The sequence below is a fragment of the Nasonia vitripennis genome, chromosome 2 (assembly GCF_009193385.2).
Source record: "Nasonia vitripennis strain AsymCx chromosome 2, Nvit_psr_1.1, whole genome shotgun sequence".
NCBI lineage: Eukaryota > Metazoa > Arthropoda > Insecta > Hymenoptera > Pteromalidae > Nasonia > Nasonia vitripennis.
In genome coordinates, this window is record NC_045758.1 from 14,146,343 (window position 1) to 14,165,500 (window position 19,158).

The 19,158-nt window shown below is 47.4% G+C and overlaps 1 protein-coding gene across 14 annotated transcripts in view; it reads right to left on the reverse strand.

Annotated features, from left to right (window-relative positions):
• The window catches only part of LOC100121136 (TLD domain-containing protein 2), a 110,944-nt gene that overhangs the window by 33,439 nt on the left and 58,347 nt on the right, over window positions 1-19,158 (reverse strand). For 6 of the 14 annotated variants that reach the window (XM_032597620.1, XM_016982488.2, XM_016982492.2 and 3 more), the window contains 5 exons: window positions 16,778-16,843; window positions 15,916-16,022; window positions 8,153-8,241; window positions 1,166-1,391; window positions 2-156 (listed from right to left, as the gene is read on the reverse strand). In XM_032597620.1, the coding sequence (XP_032453511.1) occupies window positions 2-156; window positions 1,166-1,391; window positions 8,153-8,241; window positions 15,916-16,022; window positions 16,778-16,843 (643 nt within the window). Of the gene's footprint in view, window position 1; window positions 157-1,165; window positions 1,392-8,152; window positions 8,242-9,727; window positions 10,977-15,915; window positions 16,023-16,777; window positions 16,844-19,158 lie in introns of those variants that run through there. The other 8 variants (XM_032597622.1, XM_016982496.3, XM_032597623.1 and 5 more) reach the window with 3 other exon arrangements.

A 19,158-nucleotide genomic window follows, 5' to 3' on the forward strand; every position in this document is an offset into this window, starting at 1 on the left:
CCTGGCCATCGGTGATGTGACGAACTGTGATCTTCAAGAATCTCTCTTTGTAAGGCTGAACGTCCTCGTCCATAGCATTGGCACTTCCGAGAGGAGTCTTGACTCGTTCTAAAAGGCCTGGTTTTGGAGACACTGGTCTCAGGTTATTGAGCAGTTCTGCAAACAGAGAAGAACGAGAAAAAAATCAATCGTCGAGTGCATTGTTTAAAAAGCACGCGCAAGGCCTCGTCGTATCAAAGGACGCGGCAACGGCGGCGCATAATTTATGCGTCTATGACAAAGTGCGCGCGAGAGAAACTCCGCAGTAGTTCGACTCATCCAAGTTTAACCCGTCCCAAGGCCGGCGCAAATATCGCCTGACCTAGTGCATCAAACAAGAAACATCGATATATTCGCCCTCCTCACCCGTCATGCGGTGTACGTGTGTGTATGTCAACATTTACCAATAACCGGTTCGTAGCCAACCGACAGTCCGTCCATCTCTGCACGCGATAATCAACTGGATTCTCAATTTCCCCGTCGATTTTCCCGAATCATACGTATTCGAAAAATCCTCGCGTTCAGCTGCCGCACGAGAAGAATAAAGGAAATTCCGGCATGGCGTGTGTAATGTATATCCGTGCACTCGACGTCGGGAAATCAGAGTCGAATTATTCAAATTCGAGCCAATCGAAAGAATGACGTTTACGCGAAAAGTCGGCCACGAGAGAGAAGATGTATTATACGTATAGACTTGGGTGGCGGTGGTGGTGCGCATGTCAACTGCCGGGTGTGGGTGGTAAGGGGGAGAGAGGACGAGTGCACCGCGTGTATACCGCTGATCAGCTGATCGCGGGACGACAACGAGCTGCCACCGCCACCAGCAGGACTCTTTGGCCCTTCTCCGCCGCCCCTCTCTCTCTCTCTCTCTCTCCGTGCATGTGTACTTGCGCCCACGTGAGAGGAGCGTGCGCGCACCCAGTGCTTTGGGCTATCGGGAAATGATATCGATGTTTTTTGTCTCCCCGCGTCGACTCGAGTGTTTTATTTTTTTGTTTTTCTTTCCTCGAGGGAGTCCTAAGCTCGTCGGAGAAATAATACCCGGTTGATGATCGAGTCTTTCGTTATTTCAGAGACAGATGCCTCTAGGACTATAAATGGAAAAAACCATTGTGTTGGACGTTACCTTTCTCCTCGGCCGGCAGCTCGTCCTGTCCCTCGTGCTCGTGACCGGCATCGCTGCCCGTCGAGTCAGACTTGCCATCCCCAGGTGCGCCTTCTCCCTTGGTCGGTACCCACAGCTGCTGGCCGGGATAGACGAAGGTGCTTCCGAGTCGGTTGAGTTTGCTCAGCTCTGAGGGTGTCGTGTCGAAACGCGCCGCCACCGAAGTCAGGGTGTCTCGGTCGCCCACCTGAAACATCCACATCGAAGGCTATGAGTTATGTATTGCTTTGCCTCACATCGCTCTCTCAACAAATTGCTTTGTTATTTCGCGATCGACATAGTTCGTTATCGTGATAAAAACAAATCGATCAATATCGATTAAACTCGATAACACAGGCAGAGAGAGAGAGAGAGAGAGAGAGAGAGAGAGACACTCGACTCGCGCGTGTACTTGAACTTCGAGAAAGTAATTGGTACACGGGGAGGCATTGAAAATCGATTCCTAATATCTCGGGGGCAGCCCCGAAAGTATGTAGCGTGTGTGCGCGCGGGCTTTCGATGACTCGGCGAGGCCGCTCAGACGAGGATTTTTAAGACGCGTATCAAGAGTACTCGAACTACTAGTGTGTAAATCTGCTTTTCGGGAGAGGCTTTTTCTTATAGGTATACGACTGGAGCCGAGGTCGAGGATATTACGCGATAATCCGCGCTGAATGAAACTGTCGAGTGAATCGCACTTGCGGAGGATGAATTTCATCATCGAGAAATTCAGGTATACATAATGGAAACGCCATTTCACGGACGAACGGTAATAGCTTTGAGCAGCAGCGCATCTCCGATGCCAACGACACCGGAGACTCTTGAATTACCTCGCGCGTGGATCTTTCTCGTGAATTCCGATACCGACGACGACGACTTGGATGCTGATGTCGCGCAGCTATTGAAGTACATACGCGTTTGGACAATAGCGTCGGCTGTAATTGCGTGACTCGCGGCGCCGGATCGATAGGAGGTGTGGCTTTTGCGCAACTACTTCCGATTTTCTATTTTCCTTGCTGTGACGCCCAGTACTCTCCAGCTATTTTCGCCTGCGGGGCTGGAACGATCATTTTCTTATACTCGAAAAAAAAAGATAAGAAGAGTACTTTAGGTTCTAATCTCGTCGAAGTTGCTCGAAAAGAATACTCGTCCCTCTAATCAAATCCGCTGACGAATTCGCGCCTACTTCCATCGTATATAGGATTAATCGAGCACACGCATAGCCGCACCTCGAATTCAATCAACATATGGTAAATAAAAATCCCTGCCCGGAGCACTAGCTTTTACCCCAATTCCGTGGACAAAACCACGGCACAACACGCCACGCCTTCTCGCATAGCCGTAAAAATCACTCAATCGTCCGAAGGCCGCGTGTCACTGAACGCGCAACAACAAAGAAACTTCACACATACAGGTGCGAATCCATTACTCATCGGCTCGAAGAAAAAGAAGACTGAGAAGAAAGAGTCGCTCATCAGTATGGTCGCCCATAGAAAATAGAAGTTGAATTTTCAAAAATTATCGAGACCATACAAAATAAGTGTAGGGAATGTTCGTGTAACAAACATCTGTGCAGAGATTATTTGTGTAGGCTGTAGGGTTGTCTTTTAGTAGAGTTTGCACGGCGTCAAAACAAGATACGTTAAAATTATGTGCCATATTAGTATCGAAGGCAGTTACAGCATGAATGGCCCAAGAAGCAAGCTCGCAACAATAGGCAGTTTTGACAGAGGTGGCACACTACTATATAATCATTCTTCGCGCAGATTGTGATGAGGGAGATGAAAAAGAGCCTATGCGCCACCTAGCGTCTCTAGCCATATATTACAGAGCTCGAGTCCAACAGTCAAATATTTTTAGGTTGCATTCCGCAGTTAGAAGTTCTATACCACGCTCAGATCGAATCGCGAAGGCCTTAAGTTTCAGTCAAAATTATCAGGCAGACATAACACATAAGCGTACATAAAGTATACTTTGAAACACCACGGGAAAGTGTCACTATTTGCTACTGGTCGCTGGAAACACGCAAACAACCATACTTAGAATCATCCACACTGAGCAACTCTCCCCCACAGTCGGGAGCAATCTCCCTCGGCTTCCTGTCCCAGATCCGCGAAAGTCTGGCGGATAATGACGCGCTCGAATGATCCGACCGGCCCCGTTATACGGACGGTATATACATATATACCGACTTCTCAAGAGAGTGAGAGAGAGAGAGAGAGAGAGAGAGAGAGAGAGAGAGAGAGAGAGAGAGAGAGAGAGAGAAATTAAGCCGAAGCCAACGGACTCGGGACCGCACAAAGCTAAGAAGAGAGAGAGTGTATTTTTCACGGCTCGACGCTTTGTTTCGAGTCCTTTATGCTCGCCCCGCAGTCGTCTCCTCGCCGATGAAAAGAGCAAGAGAGAGAAAGAGTATATAGGTATATCTACGTACACAAGAGATGCGCGCGCTAAGGGAGAGCTTTCTCGTCCCGGATTTTTCAGCCGCTCCTCTCTTCTCACTTTCAAGCTCGAGAGAGGGATGATTTTTCGGCGACGAAGCACACTGCCGCGCTACTGAGAATATTCTGAATATCATAGGCTCGTGCAGCTGCGCCGTTGTCTGGTTGCGTAAAAAATAATGCGCGGCTCCGTGACGCGGCTTAATTGTTCTTTCCTGCGCTTCCTCCGTCATCCGAGCTCCGTTTTCTGCCTCCGCACGTATAGGCGCACTGATTGCAGCCGAGTTCGGATTTCGATGCGTCGTCGACTGCGACTGATTGCTTCTGCCCTTTTTACCTACACATACACACGCGCGAGCGCAGCTCTCTCAGCAGCGAAGTTCATTAGCGGTCAAAGCGCAAGTAAACGACGCAATTGGATTAGGTGCGAGGCGACCTGATTTTCGGGCGTCGCGCGTATTATTCCTCGCGAGCTTTGTGCTTGGTGACATTTTTTTCTCCTATCCGTGTAAAATAATAGATTCGCGATTGAGAGTTTTGCCGCGCGCGCGCTTCGTTGGATTCCATAAGCGAGAGAGCTGCTGACCCAATTTCGAGTTACATCAGCGCGGAATAGAGCAGCAGCCGTCGCCGCGCAACAATGTTATCAGATGTCGAAAGCAATGTTTGACAATATATATATATATATATATATATATATATATATATATATATATATATATATATATATATATATATACGCAGCTCGGCGGCGTAATATAATAGAAGCGGACACGTATCGAAAAATCAATCTATCCCGAAATCTCCTCCTATACACACGCAACGGATATTCGATAATAATCGACGAATAGAGACGGAATCATAATCCACTAATGCAACTATCCAGGGAGAGATCGTATAATGTCCCCCGGAGATGCTCCGATAATAACAAGCGTCTCGAGTGTCTCTATGTGTGTGCAGCGTTGCGCGAAATTGATAGCCCCCCGTGTCTGCGTTGCCCCTTGCGCATAGAAAACTGAATAAATTCCCGGCAGTTTAGTGTGCGACGTATATCGCCGTATTAATAAAGAAGCGGCTTCTGACGATATATCCGCTTTAGGAAGACGCACCCGCGTAGAATCATTCGGACAAAACACACAGCGCCGCGACCACAAAGTGTCCCTACTCTCCTCTAATCAAAAGCCGGCCGTAATCTCGCAAGACGAATTTATCACTAGAAGACCATACGCGGGCTGCCGCTGCAATAGAGCGACAAAACAAGCCGACTCAATTTCGCAGACACACGCACGCGCGCAGAGCCTAATCCCGGATTAGACGCGGTTTATGAGATTCGGGCTGAGAGAGGAATCGCCGCGCGAAAAGGAGCACGTTATATACTGCGCGTGGGAGTAGTGAAAAAAGAGAGGGACGAGATTTCCCCGAGGGGAGGTTATGGCTGTCCTAAAAGCCGAGGGCTTTGAAAATTTGTGCTCTCTGCGCGCTGGTAGGCGTTCGGTTTCTCCTCTCTCGCTCGTGACGCGCATCTCGAGCATGTCTAGCGTTTTGTCACTCGCTCGGCTTAGCGAGCACACACGGCGCTCTCTAGTCTGAATTTTTCTCGTATAACGCAATTTGAGAAATATTGAATTACGGCGAGGCGCGCGCGTCGCGCGCTTTGAATAACAAGCGGCTCATCTGTCGCGTCGGCTGTACAGCTCGCGTTTCGCTAATTCAGAGAGAGAGAGAGAGAGAGAGAGAGAGAGAGAGAGAGAGCGACGCAATACGCACTGCAGCGCAGAGTCTATAATGCTCTCTCCGGTGGACAGAATTTCGGAAATGCGCCAAAACACGCGCGCGCGTGCAGTCGGATCGCGGAATGCCCATTAATCGCGACTAGGCCGTTCGTGTCACGGGACGTATACAGAGAGAAGCTTGGAATCCTACTGTATCGGACTGTTGATATGCTCTCTCTCTCTCTCTCTCTCTCTCTCTCTCTCTCTCTCTCTCTCTCTCTCTCTCTCTCTCTCTCTCTGGATTAGTGGGGGTCGGGGAGAAAATATTCATGGGGGCTTTTAATGCCGCAGGACGAGATTTGCCGAGGGGATAATAACGTCGTTGTGTCCGAGTGGGAAAATTAATTAATAATTCGAGCCACCAGTCTTATTTTCAGAACACTACACTGCGAGCCCGCATATACGTGACAATAAAGATACGAAGCAATATCTCCGGCGCGTATACGTCGTCTTTTCTCATATCAGAGGCACAACTTTTTATGAACGCAATAGGGGGCGCGTCTCTCTTTCTCGTAAAGTCCGCCGCGTATACGCATCTATATGCAGATTTTGCCTCGGAATCGTAAACTAAAACGTAGACAAAAAAGAAGGCGATCGTATACGCGTCGAAGAGGGAAAAAGAGAGCGCTAGCTTCTCTATTACGTAGATTAGCGGTACAACAACAAACTTCCTCATCCAGCCTAATCACCTATCCGACTTTTTTATTCCAGCCCTTTGTCCGCGCATCGACGCGCTGGTTAATCACTTAGCGCTGCGGCTCTCTCCTACTACCGAAGTAAAACTCTCATCAATCGCTATCAACGCGAGCGCGCCAGAGGAGCCGTAATCGATACTGCGCGCGGCATTAGCGCATAACGCTCTAACGAATTTACAAGAGATTATACGCGAGGAGAAGGAGGAGAGTTTGCGTGCGCGGATCTATATAGACGCGGAGGTAAAGTATGTTACGCGATAATTCCATTAGGCCGGCGGGTTGCGCTGTAATATCGCGTCCGCCCTTATTAGCTCTTTCCGAGGATATAGTAGGCTCGAATCGGCGCTGAAGTGTGGGTATTTTACCTCCCGCTGATTATGGTCTCTACGTCTGCGCGCGGACGCGGCTGTGTTATTTTTGAGAGAAAAAAGCTGGTCGCTGGCTCGCTTTGAACTGTGTAATTGGAGCGAAAGATTCTGTGTAACAGCGAATTCCGAGTTGGTTATTCTCGCGGATAATCAGCGCTTAAAATTATTAACTCGCGGTATAATTAGTTTCGATAATCAAAGTTGCTTTCGGGCCGCACAAAGTCCGCAGTAATATCGTTACGCAGCATAATCGCAAAGCCAGTTGTAATCTCGCTAATTCGATCGATCGATCGATCGACGAAAAAACGTTCGATTTTTTCAAAACCCACAATCCGCTACCTCGTTGTATTCTATATATGTTACAGCTCGAGGGCGGACGCAGTGATTACGCGAATTAATTGGCAACGAGAACGCGTCATAATGCAAACAGATTTCGCGCGGCTGCACGCCTCTACCGATGCAATTTAATTAATTAATTAGACTCGATTCGCTTGCGTAACACACTATATAGGTCTGAAAAACTACAATATCCATTAGCGCGGGGATCGTTAAGCCCTTGCCGATAGCGCATCCGACCTTATCGAAAGTTTCCACGATGGATCGTTCGAGAACGCACAGACACAGTGTATTAATTCGACCGCGCACTTGGCAGCTATATGCCGCGCTGTTATAAGTGCGACCGCTGCAGTTTTCTCGCGCGCGAAAGCTAGCTAGCGCACACAATCGATCATAAAAGCGCCGCGGGCGGTCTCTCGCGGTTATTTATTATCGTCGCGGTCGAACGAGAGAAAACTGCTGAGATTTAGGTCTCGAGAGAAGATTCGCGCGACGACTATTATTAACGGTGAGAGAGATAGTATATATATATATATATATATATATATATATATATATATATATATATATATATATATATATATATATATATATATATATATATATATATATATATATATATATATACACGTATTGTGTACACATGTGCCGCTGTTGCTGCAGTCAAAGAAGCTTCTCACTCTCTCGTGACTCGCATTCGAGATTGTTTGCTTTGCGTGATGGAATTTATTTATGTATACGCTCGACGACGTCTCCGCGGGAAAAAAGTTCGATTTCAAACGCGAGATAATCCATCGCAGCTTGACAGAGACGCATTGTGCGCTTGCTATATACATAGAGACATCCGGTGTCCGTCGTCGCGGAAGAAGCGAATAATACACTCACGTATTATGTTTACACTTCTATTATAATCTTAATCAGAGCATCGCGAAAGCCCGATTACAACCGCGACGTAATTATTTCTCGTAAGAGGCTGAAGCTTCTGTTCGAATACAGTTCGTATACTAATTTTGCTTCGTCTTATCCAGAAACCGCGGAGCGTTTTTAGGTCAAGCTGCGCTTCGCTGCGGCAAAATTTATTTTTTCGTATGTATTAGTCTGAGTCGAATCGGATTTCTGAAAAACAAGGAGAATCGCGACGGCAATGCGGGGGCAGAGAAGAAGAAGAAGAGGACATGAAAGATTCAAAGAGAGCCGCCGTGCAGTGTACAGAGCCGGTCGATTTTAATATCCATAATATTCCGCGCACGGCCGCCGCCGCCGCCGCGACGGGGCCAATATTTGCTTAGAAATATCTTCGGAAGCTTGAGCACGCGCGCATACGTATTATTATATACACTAAGCTATAGATACTCACCGTGTAGGCGATGGTATTGATTGGCTGGGAAAGTCGGCCGGACTTTTTCTCCTGCGAGCTCGAGCCATCCTTGCTCTCGTTGTCGGAATCTGAAAAGCACACAATAACCATGCATAAGTATAACTGTGTCTGTGTAATTATTCGAAGCGAAGCGATGTGTCTTCTCCTGTTTCCCAGATGCCGAGCAAACACACGCGCTCTCCACGTCTCCCGATATAAACTTTTGATTAACGTACTCTCTCTCTCTCTCTCTCTCTCTCTCTCTCTCTCTCTCTCTCTCTCTCTATACCGTTTGCAGGAGCTTTGAGCGCAGTCCCCACCGCAAACTGCGCGATATTCGCTATACACACTCGCTAAAAACCCAGCAAAAACGCTAAATGTCCTCGTCAATAATCGCGATCCACAGTGGATCGGAAAAAAGTCGACTAACCAACTGTACGTGTAACGCACGCGTCTCGCATACAGATCCTCGTAAACAAAAGCCTCCTCTCTCGAAGCGCATGCCAAGTGTACAAAAACAATGCTCGGTTCGGCGGCCGAAAAAAAAGAATCGAAGGATTTAAAAGCGGCACGTGTGCGCATCGAGGGAAGAAATAATTAGAGTCGATTGTTGCACGATACACCGTACACGGACTCGTCGTCGTCGACGACGTCGGGGAAGTGGAGAATTAAAGGAAACAATGGGTAATAACGGCGGCAAAGTGGAAAATAGCGATCGCTAAGTGGCGAACGCTTGTCTTCTTGTTAGAGCTAGGCTGCGCTGTATTTGTGAGCTCGTTTATTCCTCTCCGCTCACTCGTCGCGGGATCGACTCTCTCGAGTATTACGTTACGCACGTGACGCGAATGTTCTTTTTCAGAATGTAAGCCTAGTCGCGTCAGTGCCTATACACAGTATGTACTGCAGATCCGACTGTACATCGAAAGCTGATAAAGCTTATCGCGTTGTTTACTATACATTGTACCGCGAGTGAATCGTTAGTCACCGCATTGTGACTATGTGTGCGCAGTCATCTCGGAATAGCTCAGCGTTTAAAAATAACACCGTTGATATCTAAAGTATATTATAGCGAATGTAGAAGATCCCAGCGGGCGTGTAAACGATCGGAGAACGATCTCGAGTGCAACAAGGAGTAGTAGATCCTCCGCTGCGCTGCACGTGACGAATGTGTACACGCGCTGCTGCTGCTGCTGCTGCTGCTGCTGCGACGACTCTCTCGGGGGTCGAGCGGAACGAGAGGACTCGGGAGGCATTAATCGACGCCAATTTAGACTGTATTGCTCGACTGGCTGTTTTGACTCGCGCAAAGAGTGTGGGAGATGGATAGGACGACGTATACAGTTCGTACAGTGTTAGCGCTGACGGAGGAAAAAACATTGTCTCGTGTGCAAGCGCAGTCGCCAGCGATAAACACGTAATCTCCTCGCGATAAAGTTGTGGCAGCTGTGCGCCTCTTGGAAAAAAAAATAAAAAATAGAAAAAAAAAATTCTGACACATTATCTTCCGGTTTTCCCGCGCAACTTTGCGCAATCGCACAGGGTTTTGTCGCGAAGAGTGATAAAAATGTCGTATACCACGTGAGAGCGAGCGCAGGAAGAGCGGCGGCTCGTATCCACCTTCTAGGCCGAGTCTGGCGGTGTAATAGACCACGTAGTCCCTCCAGTCCTTCTCGAAGATCTTGACGCACTCGGATTCGTGATCGACGAGGCTCCACTCGGACGCGGCGACCGGGAATTCCATATCGTTTCGGCTAGTCTTCACTCCGCGATACCTCGGCAACGTCTGCGCAGAGAGCTTTATCGAGCGTCACTGATACCGCTTTCGATCATCGCTATTATTCGCGGGGATACAGCTGATAACGAGCCGATAGCCGGCGGTATGCGATAATGTGGCGAAGGACGTTTTTTCGGATTTTTTTTCCTCGGACACGCTATTCTCGGCAGTGATAAGATCCGGTGTATCGATTGCTCTTGCGTAAGAGAGCGTGTGTCGTCGTCGCGTGAAGAAAAAGCGCGGACTCGGTTCACTCGCGTAATTAAGAGCGACGCGCGCGTAGTTTCCTCGAGAGAGAGAGAGAGAGAGAGAGAGAGAGAGAGAGAGAGAGAGAGAGAGAGAGCCAGGAGAACCAGCTCGGCTGCACATACGCTTCTCGGAAAGACTATAAGACAGCGAGCGAGTCTCCTTCGGTCGCAGTTATCCCTCTCTCTTCTGTCTGCGGGAATTCCGCATCGACACTCTCTCGCCTACGACACTTCGCTGCAGTCCGACATAACCTTTCAAAATCACTCGCTCACTGCTGTGTATAAATATAGAGACAGAGCCGCCGGAGGTAAAAAAACGTACATAGACGCGCGAACGCTCGGAAGCAATTAGCGCTATCTCGAACGCTTTGTTCGCAGCGAGCGGTGTATACGCGTCTATATGTATATAGATAAGTGTACATCAATGCGACGCGACACTGCGGCAGTGCGAACGTATGTGCCGCAGGAGAGTATCACGGGTACGATGCACTTTCTCGCGAGGTACGATCAGGACCGGCCAAGGTTACTGCCACGGCAGAACTGCGCTGCTGCTGACAGATTCGGCGCAGCGCGAACAGGTAGTCCTTGAGACGTGATACTCGTTTTCGCGAGACCGGCACAGAGGCGCGCGTGTAGGCGAGACTCGATTGTATAGACACTGGTGGTATTGGTTATTCACGTTCATCAACACAGCACATACTATCGATTGCGATACCGATCGCGGGAGAGATACTCTCAAGGAGCAACCGCGCAAGCAGCCGCGATTTTACAACGGAAACGAACCGCGTCGAACTGAGTCACAACTCGTCTGTTAGGCCTGCGCTAACCTCGTGCTCTGTTCGCTCGATCTCGCCATCTTGCGTCGAGTCGGTCTGGCGCGCGCGCGCGCGCGCTTTCGTTTGAATCGCGAGTCCATATACGCTATACGTTGTCACCTGCGCGTGGCTTATCACTCGCTCGAGCGGATGTTTGGACGCGAGTGTGCAGACTGTGTATTAAAATGTAGACCGAGTTACGGGGGGAAATGTAAGCGTTACTCGAGACGATGCCGAGATCGGCGAGGTCTCGGGTTTCGTCAACTGCGCTGATGACGATCGGTATGCGAGTCGGTAGGTGAGGGGAGCAGTCGTGTTGAGAAGAATCGTTATACGATGTTTCACGGGACGCGTGGCGACGTCTGGTAATAGCTTTTGGAGAGGTAATATTCGAAAATTGAAATTGCTTTTTTGGAAAATAAATTTCGAGCGTTTCCACCAAATTCGAAAATTAAACTTCGCGTCTATACACCAAGTGTGACGTAAAGCAGCAGTAGCAACAACAAAACAGCCCCCCAGAAACATAAAGTTGCGCGCAACTAACTGGCTCCACTACAATTTCGCGGTGTAAACAAGCTCTGTAATTTCACACCCGCGCACAACTATACTCACACAGAGAGGCTCTTTCGCACACGGCATTTTTCGCACTCGCGAATTTTATAGTTTTAACGGCTTTAAAGTTAGACTCTCTCTCTCTCTCTCTATGCAAGCGCCAAACACATCCGCATCTTTTTCTCCAACAGCTCATCCGTGAACTATCGAACTCGCCCGCGTATACACAAAGTGAAAGCTCGCTTGCGTATCCGCACGCGCGCATCGGGTTTATTCCGCTCGCTTTGCTCCGCGAGGAGAGCTGTACACGCGAATTTAAATATTTACACGAGATCCGCGTGTGCGAGTATATATCGAAAAGTTTTGCTCTCGGTAAAGAAACTCTCCGTGTGTCCGTCTCTCTGTGTGTGTACAGTGCTCGATCGCGGTGGCTTATCGTCGCGCTCTGACTGGCTCAGGCACGTGCTGAAGCCTCGTGACGAGTTTTATTTCGGTCGTCAAATCCCTCTCTCTCTCTCTCTCTCTCTCTCTCTCAATCAATCAATCCGAATCTATCATATCTGCGCGATCGAACCGATGCTAATAATTGATATAGATCTTTTTCGCCTCACTGCTAGCTCTTGCTGCGTAGAAATCTGAACGAGCTTTTTTGCCGTATTCCATTAGGCGACGAACGTTTATGAGTTTTTGTCCAACCGCCGGGTTCGGAGCGGGGAAGTTGAATATTCGAACTTTTAATCAACGCTGATTCCTCGTTACGAAAATATTACCTTGGCAGCGCGCGAGTGAAACTGATCGGGCGATTTTTAACACTTTCGCTGAAACGAGAACAGAATACGCTCGACTGAGTCCATCCATTTCTCAAAGTCATAACGTCAGCGCGTTCGGTTCGTTGTTTTGCCTCGTTGCGAGTCTCGAGTTTTACGTTTTCTCCGAAATAATGTTAATTTGAAAACTTTCGCAAGCTTTGCGCGGGCATTTTGTTCCGTTCGTCGCGCGTCGATTCACGCGTTTGATAACGGCCGAACTTTTTTTTCAATAACAAACATACGCTGAAAACAAAGCCGAGCTTTAACGATCCTTTGTTTACACTAACCGACAGCACACGCACCCACGGCAAATCTGACCCAATTAAAATCCTTAAAATTAACTGGCTTGAAAAAAAAATTTTCTTCGCCTCCGGAGAAAAGTGATGCGCCTCCGCACCAAGGGAGAAAAATAATAATATGCCAGTCTTCCCTGGCTTCTCCGAAGCCAGAGCTCGTCCGTGTCCGGCCTTGTTTATCGATCGTCGCTCGCGACGCAACTGTGCATATCCGTTGATTCATGCGCGCGTTTCGAATAAATCACGCGACTCTGCGGACGCTGATTGATCGTCGGATCATCAAAAAACGATCGCCGTCGGTGTGTCTGTGCGCATGTGTATGCATAATCGTCATCGCGCTTATAGCGAGAGGGAAAAGCTCCCCGTGGAAAAGCTTAATCGATACGCTCGCGCGAAAGTGGGTTATCGAAAATGAAAATTCGTAGACGCATCGAAGTACGAAGCTGACGTGTACGAAAGAGTTTCGCGTGTTACGCACTGGAATTCAATTTCGCTGGAATTACACGCATACATAAAATTAAAGTTTATTATTCCGCCCCGTGGGGACGAGCGCGGAGCAGTGCAGCGCTTCGCGGACAAAAACATCCTGTAACGAACACGTGCGCCCGCGGGGTTGTGCGCGATTTTAAGAATGCGCGCCGTCCTTAAATTTCAAAATAATTCAAGCGCAACACGGAGTTGGATGTGTATAATGAAAAATATCATCGACGCGCCGATGATGCGAGTGTAATATATAGGAGTAATGAAATACTTTGGCGTATTTTAACATTAAGTACAGCACAGCAACGACGACTTTCGCTTAAATTCTCGTCAAGTGAAATACGTACGTACGTTATACACCTGCATCAGTCCCGGGAGACTCGCTGCGGCGATAATTCTTCCGATTTTCCGAATTTTCATCTGTGCGCGAAATTCCGCAGTAGCTTTTTCCCTCTCGCGCATTGTTCCACTATCCCGAGTTTCCTCTCTCTCTCTCTCTCTATCTCTCTCTCTCTCTCTCTCCCGCGGGAAATCCCACCGACAATTTCTGTATTTACTTCTCTTACATTTCCTGCGCGAGCGCCACCGAAGATCCCCCGAAATACGAGCTTTAATTACTCGCGGCCGACTCCGCAGCCGCCCGCGGCATTACGCCTGATGTGCGACTCGTACGTGCGATGGGTATAATACCAGCGCAAGTACACGTGTGCGCGTGTGTCTGGGTATACACGCGAAGGACGTGAATTTTCATCAGTTTTTTCTTTTCGCCTCCGTCGAGCTCTCGCGTAACCGAGATTTCGCGGAATTTCCTCGTGCAGCGAATGCTTTAACAAGAGAATGAAATTTCGCGCGGCAAGATAAAATGAAAGCGAATATCATAATACACGCAGCCAGCCGCCGCGCAATTTCCATCAGAGCGTATAAGAGCGCGGCCCATTTGCCAATTATCTCGGAAATCCACGGGTGGCCTTTTATGAAGGGGAAAAGTGCCCGCGGCGCGGTTCAATATTTGCGCCTCTCGTCGCGCTGTATACCGGCTAAAGAGAGCGAGTATTTTTTCCCCTCCTCGTCGATGCGACGTAAAGCCGGGGCGATACCGCGCGCGTTTCATGAATATTTACGCGATCGCACGACTGCTCGATTTGCGCACGTGCAAACAATTTCGAAGCTACCCTGGTAGAAATGTCAACGGTTCAATGGTTTAGCAATGGCTTATTTAACCAATAACGCCAATGAACCGCTTAGAAAACCGCTAAATAACCGCTTACTGTAATAGAAGCTTATGCACAGCTCCTTGCAGTTAATTTGCTTAAATTCAGTTTACTAGCCATACGTATACAATTGTCAGGTTAAAACTTTTATTAATGAATATAAATTTACAATATAAAATTTATATGATTGATTATAATTGAAAAAAGGTTAGGAAATGCAAAGGACATGTAACAATTTGTAGATAATATATTTAATTTGTATCTAGATAGGTTAAGAGGTTAGGTTTTTCACATTTTTCTTGGCATCGGTGATTTTTGACCAAAATCTCAAATCAGTCAATTAAAATAATAATACAATAAAGATTGCTTGAACTTATTAATCAGCTCTTGGAATTTTCAAAAAGAGTGCACATCAATAATCTTTATTGTGTTATTACTGTAATTGACTGATTTTGTGAAATTCTTATCTTATGTACTCGAAACCACAATGAATATTTGAATGGGTTCTTTTTTAGTTTAGTCTTGTTGAACAAGGCATTTTTAACTATTTAGTTTGCTAATACAAACAATTTTTATTTATCTTATTGAATCAGACAGCGTGACATTATGAAATAACAGTTGACTTGGTACGGTCAAGTGAAATGAAGTGCAGTGCATGCGTATCATACAAACCTTGTTCAGATAGTAGAATAGGACTATATTATAGGTAAAAAATTGAAATATTAATAAAATTAAATTGATTCATTTAGCTAGTGATTATCCTAACCTCGTAACCTCAAATTAGCCTCCGGCAGACATCTTGGAAACTTAGCGGTTCCTAAGCCACATTTTTTGTTAAATTTTAGCTTGGCAACCGTTAAAACAGTTAGCTAAGTCTAAAGGTCTTAGCAAATTCGAACCGTTAATTTTCTACCAGGGTACGCCCGCACTGTACTAACGTTATGAATTTTCGAGGCTGCTGCTGCTGCGAGTGAGTTGCCCCTTTTTAGGAGGTCTGTCTGTGTGCGGGGACGAATCTAACGACGCCGGTGCGGTGTATGTACGAGAGAGACACTGATCGAATATTTTATGCGCTCCAGTTAAAGTAAGTAAGTCAATGCAATGCAATTAAGTGAAACTGTCGTCTTGCGCGCGGAGCGTCGTGTGCAGCACATGTCCGCGGGAGACCTTCGCTCGTGTGTATAGTGTGTATATACTATAACCGGGACACATACCAGCGCCCATACGTGTGTATTTTTTGTCTCTCGCTTGCAGTCATTTTTCAGCGCAGAGAGTGCGTCGATCAAAAGCTTACGCGCGCGTTTTACACTACTCTAATTGGATTACTCGAAAATTTACGAAGCCTCGGGCGCCGGCTGCGGGAAAAAGTGACTCAGCTTTAGGAGCCTGAGTCACGCTCTAACCTGTGCCGAGAGTTTTTGCAGAGCTCTGTGTACTGCAAACGTAAACAACTTTTGTTTGTTCTCCTCTTTCGCGCCGCGAAACGTTCGCCCATTGTTCTGTGTATAAACGGCGATGATTCGCTCTTTCTTACGGTATGTTATTTAGTGTAAAAAAGAGAGGTGCACAGGTACCAACCTCTGGAGAGTTTGTCGATGGACTCGAAGCGGCCCTCGACCTTGTTGCGAAGCGAGTCCAGGTCGAACGGCGCCGTGAACCCATGATCCACGCTGCGGCTCTTGCTCCTACGAAAGAAATTCGTGGACGTTGTAGTTTCGATTATACGAAGAATTTTCACTTTGGGTCGTCGTACACGTATATTCATCGAAGAGATATATTGCGCGTCGAAGTATGTATAAGGTGCAGAGTGAAAAATGTTCAATATACAATTTTAAAATTAAATTCTAATGTCAGTGCGGAATTGATGTATGGATCCTTGTGAAGAGAGCTCAAGGATGTATACATCACGCTTTGTGTATTGACGCGTCAATACTATAAGATAATAATTTCTAATACGAAAAACGTGCTGCGAGGCCTTGGCAGAGTAGTCGTCGCGTATACGAACACGTTCGATGTGTTTGTGTGCGCATCTCGCGCGAGGGAATCGAGCAGTTTATATGTACGCGAGAATAACATAAATATACGCGTGTGTATAAATAATTGCGATAATAACACGCCGGCTGCTCGATGCAAAATCAATGTCAACGAAACGAGAAACAATATACAGACAACTAGGTATATCTAAACAGCGTATTGCGTATTTACTATATCAAGACGCATCATGCCAAACTGTCCAAGTCTAAGTTATGCAAAAAGCAGTCAATAATATATTGAAAAATAAATAAAACAGCATGCCAGTACAGGAGAACGTACATAATATACACATAATAAAAGTTTGATACTTATGTGCGAGTGCGATCGATCCTTGTCTTTCTCTCTCAATCGAGGGTCCTGTATATGGTACATGCATTTATAAGGTAAGTGCTTTTCTCGTACAAACCTGAAGTAGCTGGCGAGATTTTCCGTCGACCTGGTGTGGGTGACGTCCTGGGACATCCGCCGAGACCTGCGTTTCAACAAAACAAAACCAAAAGGAACGAGAGGTGAGAAAAAACATGCGAGTGCATACGTGCCGGGAGCTTAAAATAATAAAATCAAAATTGCAGTTGAAATTAAAAATTGCATAGCCATTTGTATAAAATATCGCATCGCATTCATAGCAAAAAAAAAAAACACATGACAAAAGTGTGCACGAATGAAAAAGAGGTGCAGTGTGTATGCCAAACTATATTTATACATCGCAGCCAACTACAAACAAGACCAAAATGCAACACACTCAAGCTGTATTTGTTTAGTTTCTCCTACAGCGCCGCGTATACTGTTTTGCATATCGGGTTTCGCTCCGCGCGAAATCGATTCCGCGTGTCGCGAAAAACCAAAATTAGAGCATCAGTACTGCGCGGCTGACACTTTTTTCCCTGCTGCCTTTTGTTTATGCGCGCGCTCTCGAGATCGGGATAAGCCCCCGTGCATACGACTTTCGCATAAATAATCCTCCCTCGCGGCAGAAGGACGCTGCACTGTACGGAGGGACGGAATTTACGCTCGCGTGCTCGGCACTCCTCTTTTTTTCTCGTCGGCGCGATGCCAGAAATTTTGTTTACGAGAGCGCAATGGAGGCTCTTTACTGGGGACTCGTCGCTGCCTTCGATATCGGATGCAATTAGCGAGACTCTCCGTTGTACAGCCGCGTAATGTGACGTTTCTTTTACAAGAGGCACAGCTGCGCGCATAATCGAATTACATCATTGATCGCAATTACACGACTCTGAGCAGCAATATAATGCAGAGCGTCGTGGTTTTACGAATGCATACCGATGACTTTTATTTAATCGCGAGAAGTAGATTATTAGCCTGTTTTCCTCCCGTCCGCTGCGCGTCAATCAGCGCCGCGCGCGGATGAAACAATTTAGACGATCTCGTTTTGAAAAAAAGTACGAGCCAAGCGTATAGCGGAGCTTAACGCGCTCGTTGTCGGGTTCGCGATGACACAGGCCAATCAGTGTACGGCGCGAGGGACGTTAATTTCAGCACGCGTCACCCCCGTCGAATTTTACATAATGGACACACCGCGCGCGTGATACCCATCGTCGTATGCATACGTTTTTCGGCAATTTGCATTGTTTGGTAGCAACGGCTCATCTCTCGGGTTAATTGCCGCCGGGAGATTTCGGCTCGGCTCTTTAATTAAATCGTCGGGGAACACGTATTTTTTACATACGTCCACACACGGGGGGGGGGGGTAGTGCAGTAGTACATGCACGAGTGGCGTGCGGCCGACGTTAGCGGAAGAATGACGCCGGGATTTTTTTTCTCTGGAGAGCTGGAGAGCGCAATTTTAAAGGTAAACGAACCGGTCTCGGTATAATTAGACGCTCAGTGGCTGCTAATGGCTCTAGAGCTGTTTTTCTTGCTAACGATGATTTAACGCTCGCTCTAACGAGGTTATCAGAAAAACGCTCTCCTTTTCTCCCCCCCCCCCCCGCTTTTTTATTATTTCTATGTACGCGTAAGTATGAGCTTACACTCGTTGAATTAAATTCATCGAGCAAACAAACGCTCTATCGAGCACGCCGGTGTGTACATCGAGGAACACTGAGCGCAGAGCAGATGAGTAGCTTTATAGGCTCGGCCGCAATTAGCATTTCAATCGGTCGGACTATACTCCCGCGCACACGCGGACTCAAAGGGAAACCAAAGGTATTAACATTTAGCGAAATTTAAACCGGAACACGTCGCCGGAATATGCGTCCCTCTCTCGGGCGCCACTGTGTACTGTATATAGCTACTTTTTTCGCTGCACCCCGCATCGTATTTTTTACGACAGGCGGGCCGAGCGAAAGACGAGGAAAAAGAGAAACGAATTTTATACCACACGCGTCTCGGCTAAAAATACCTTTGTTATCGAGGAAATGGCGGCGGAGAAAGATTTTTAAAAGCGGCGCAGGTTACACGCTCGGAAGAATCGTAACGCGTGTCGGGTCATCAGAGGGAGCCGATTCGAACCTGGCGCACGTAGATTCGCAGCATTAGGCGCTACGTGACCGCGCACACGTCGAGTTCTCCGAGGGCCATTGCGCATACGCGTCCACGCTGTTGCGTACCTACAGGCGCCGCGCGAGGAGAAAGGATGTTTACGCGCGCGAGTGTGATCGATTGCCGTAGTGTAGAGATGTTCTTTCGTGGATTACGTTGATAGGCGTGGAATAGCAGCGGCGCTGGAAAATTTGGACGGCAGCCGGTGAATTCGGAGTAGAATTTGGAATTGGGCTTGACATCGGATGTGGAAAACTGAAGAGTCGCACGTGACGAGCTCGCGTT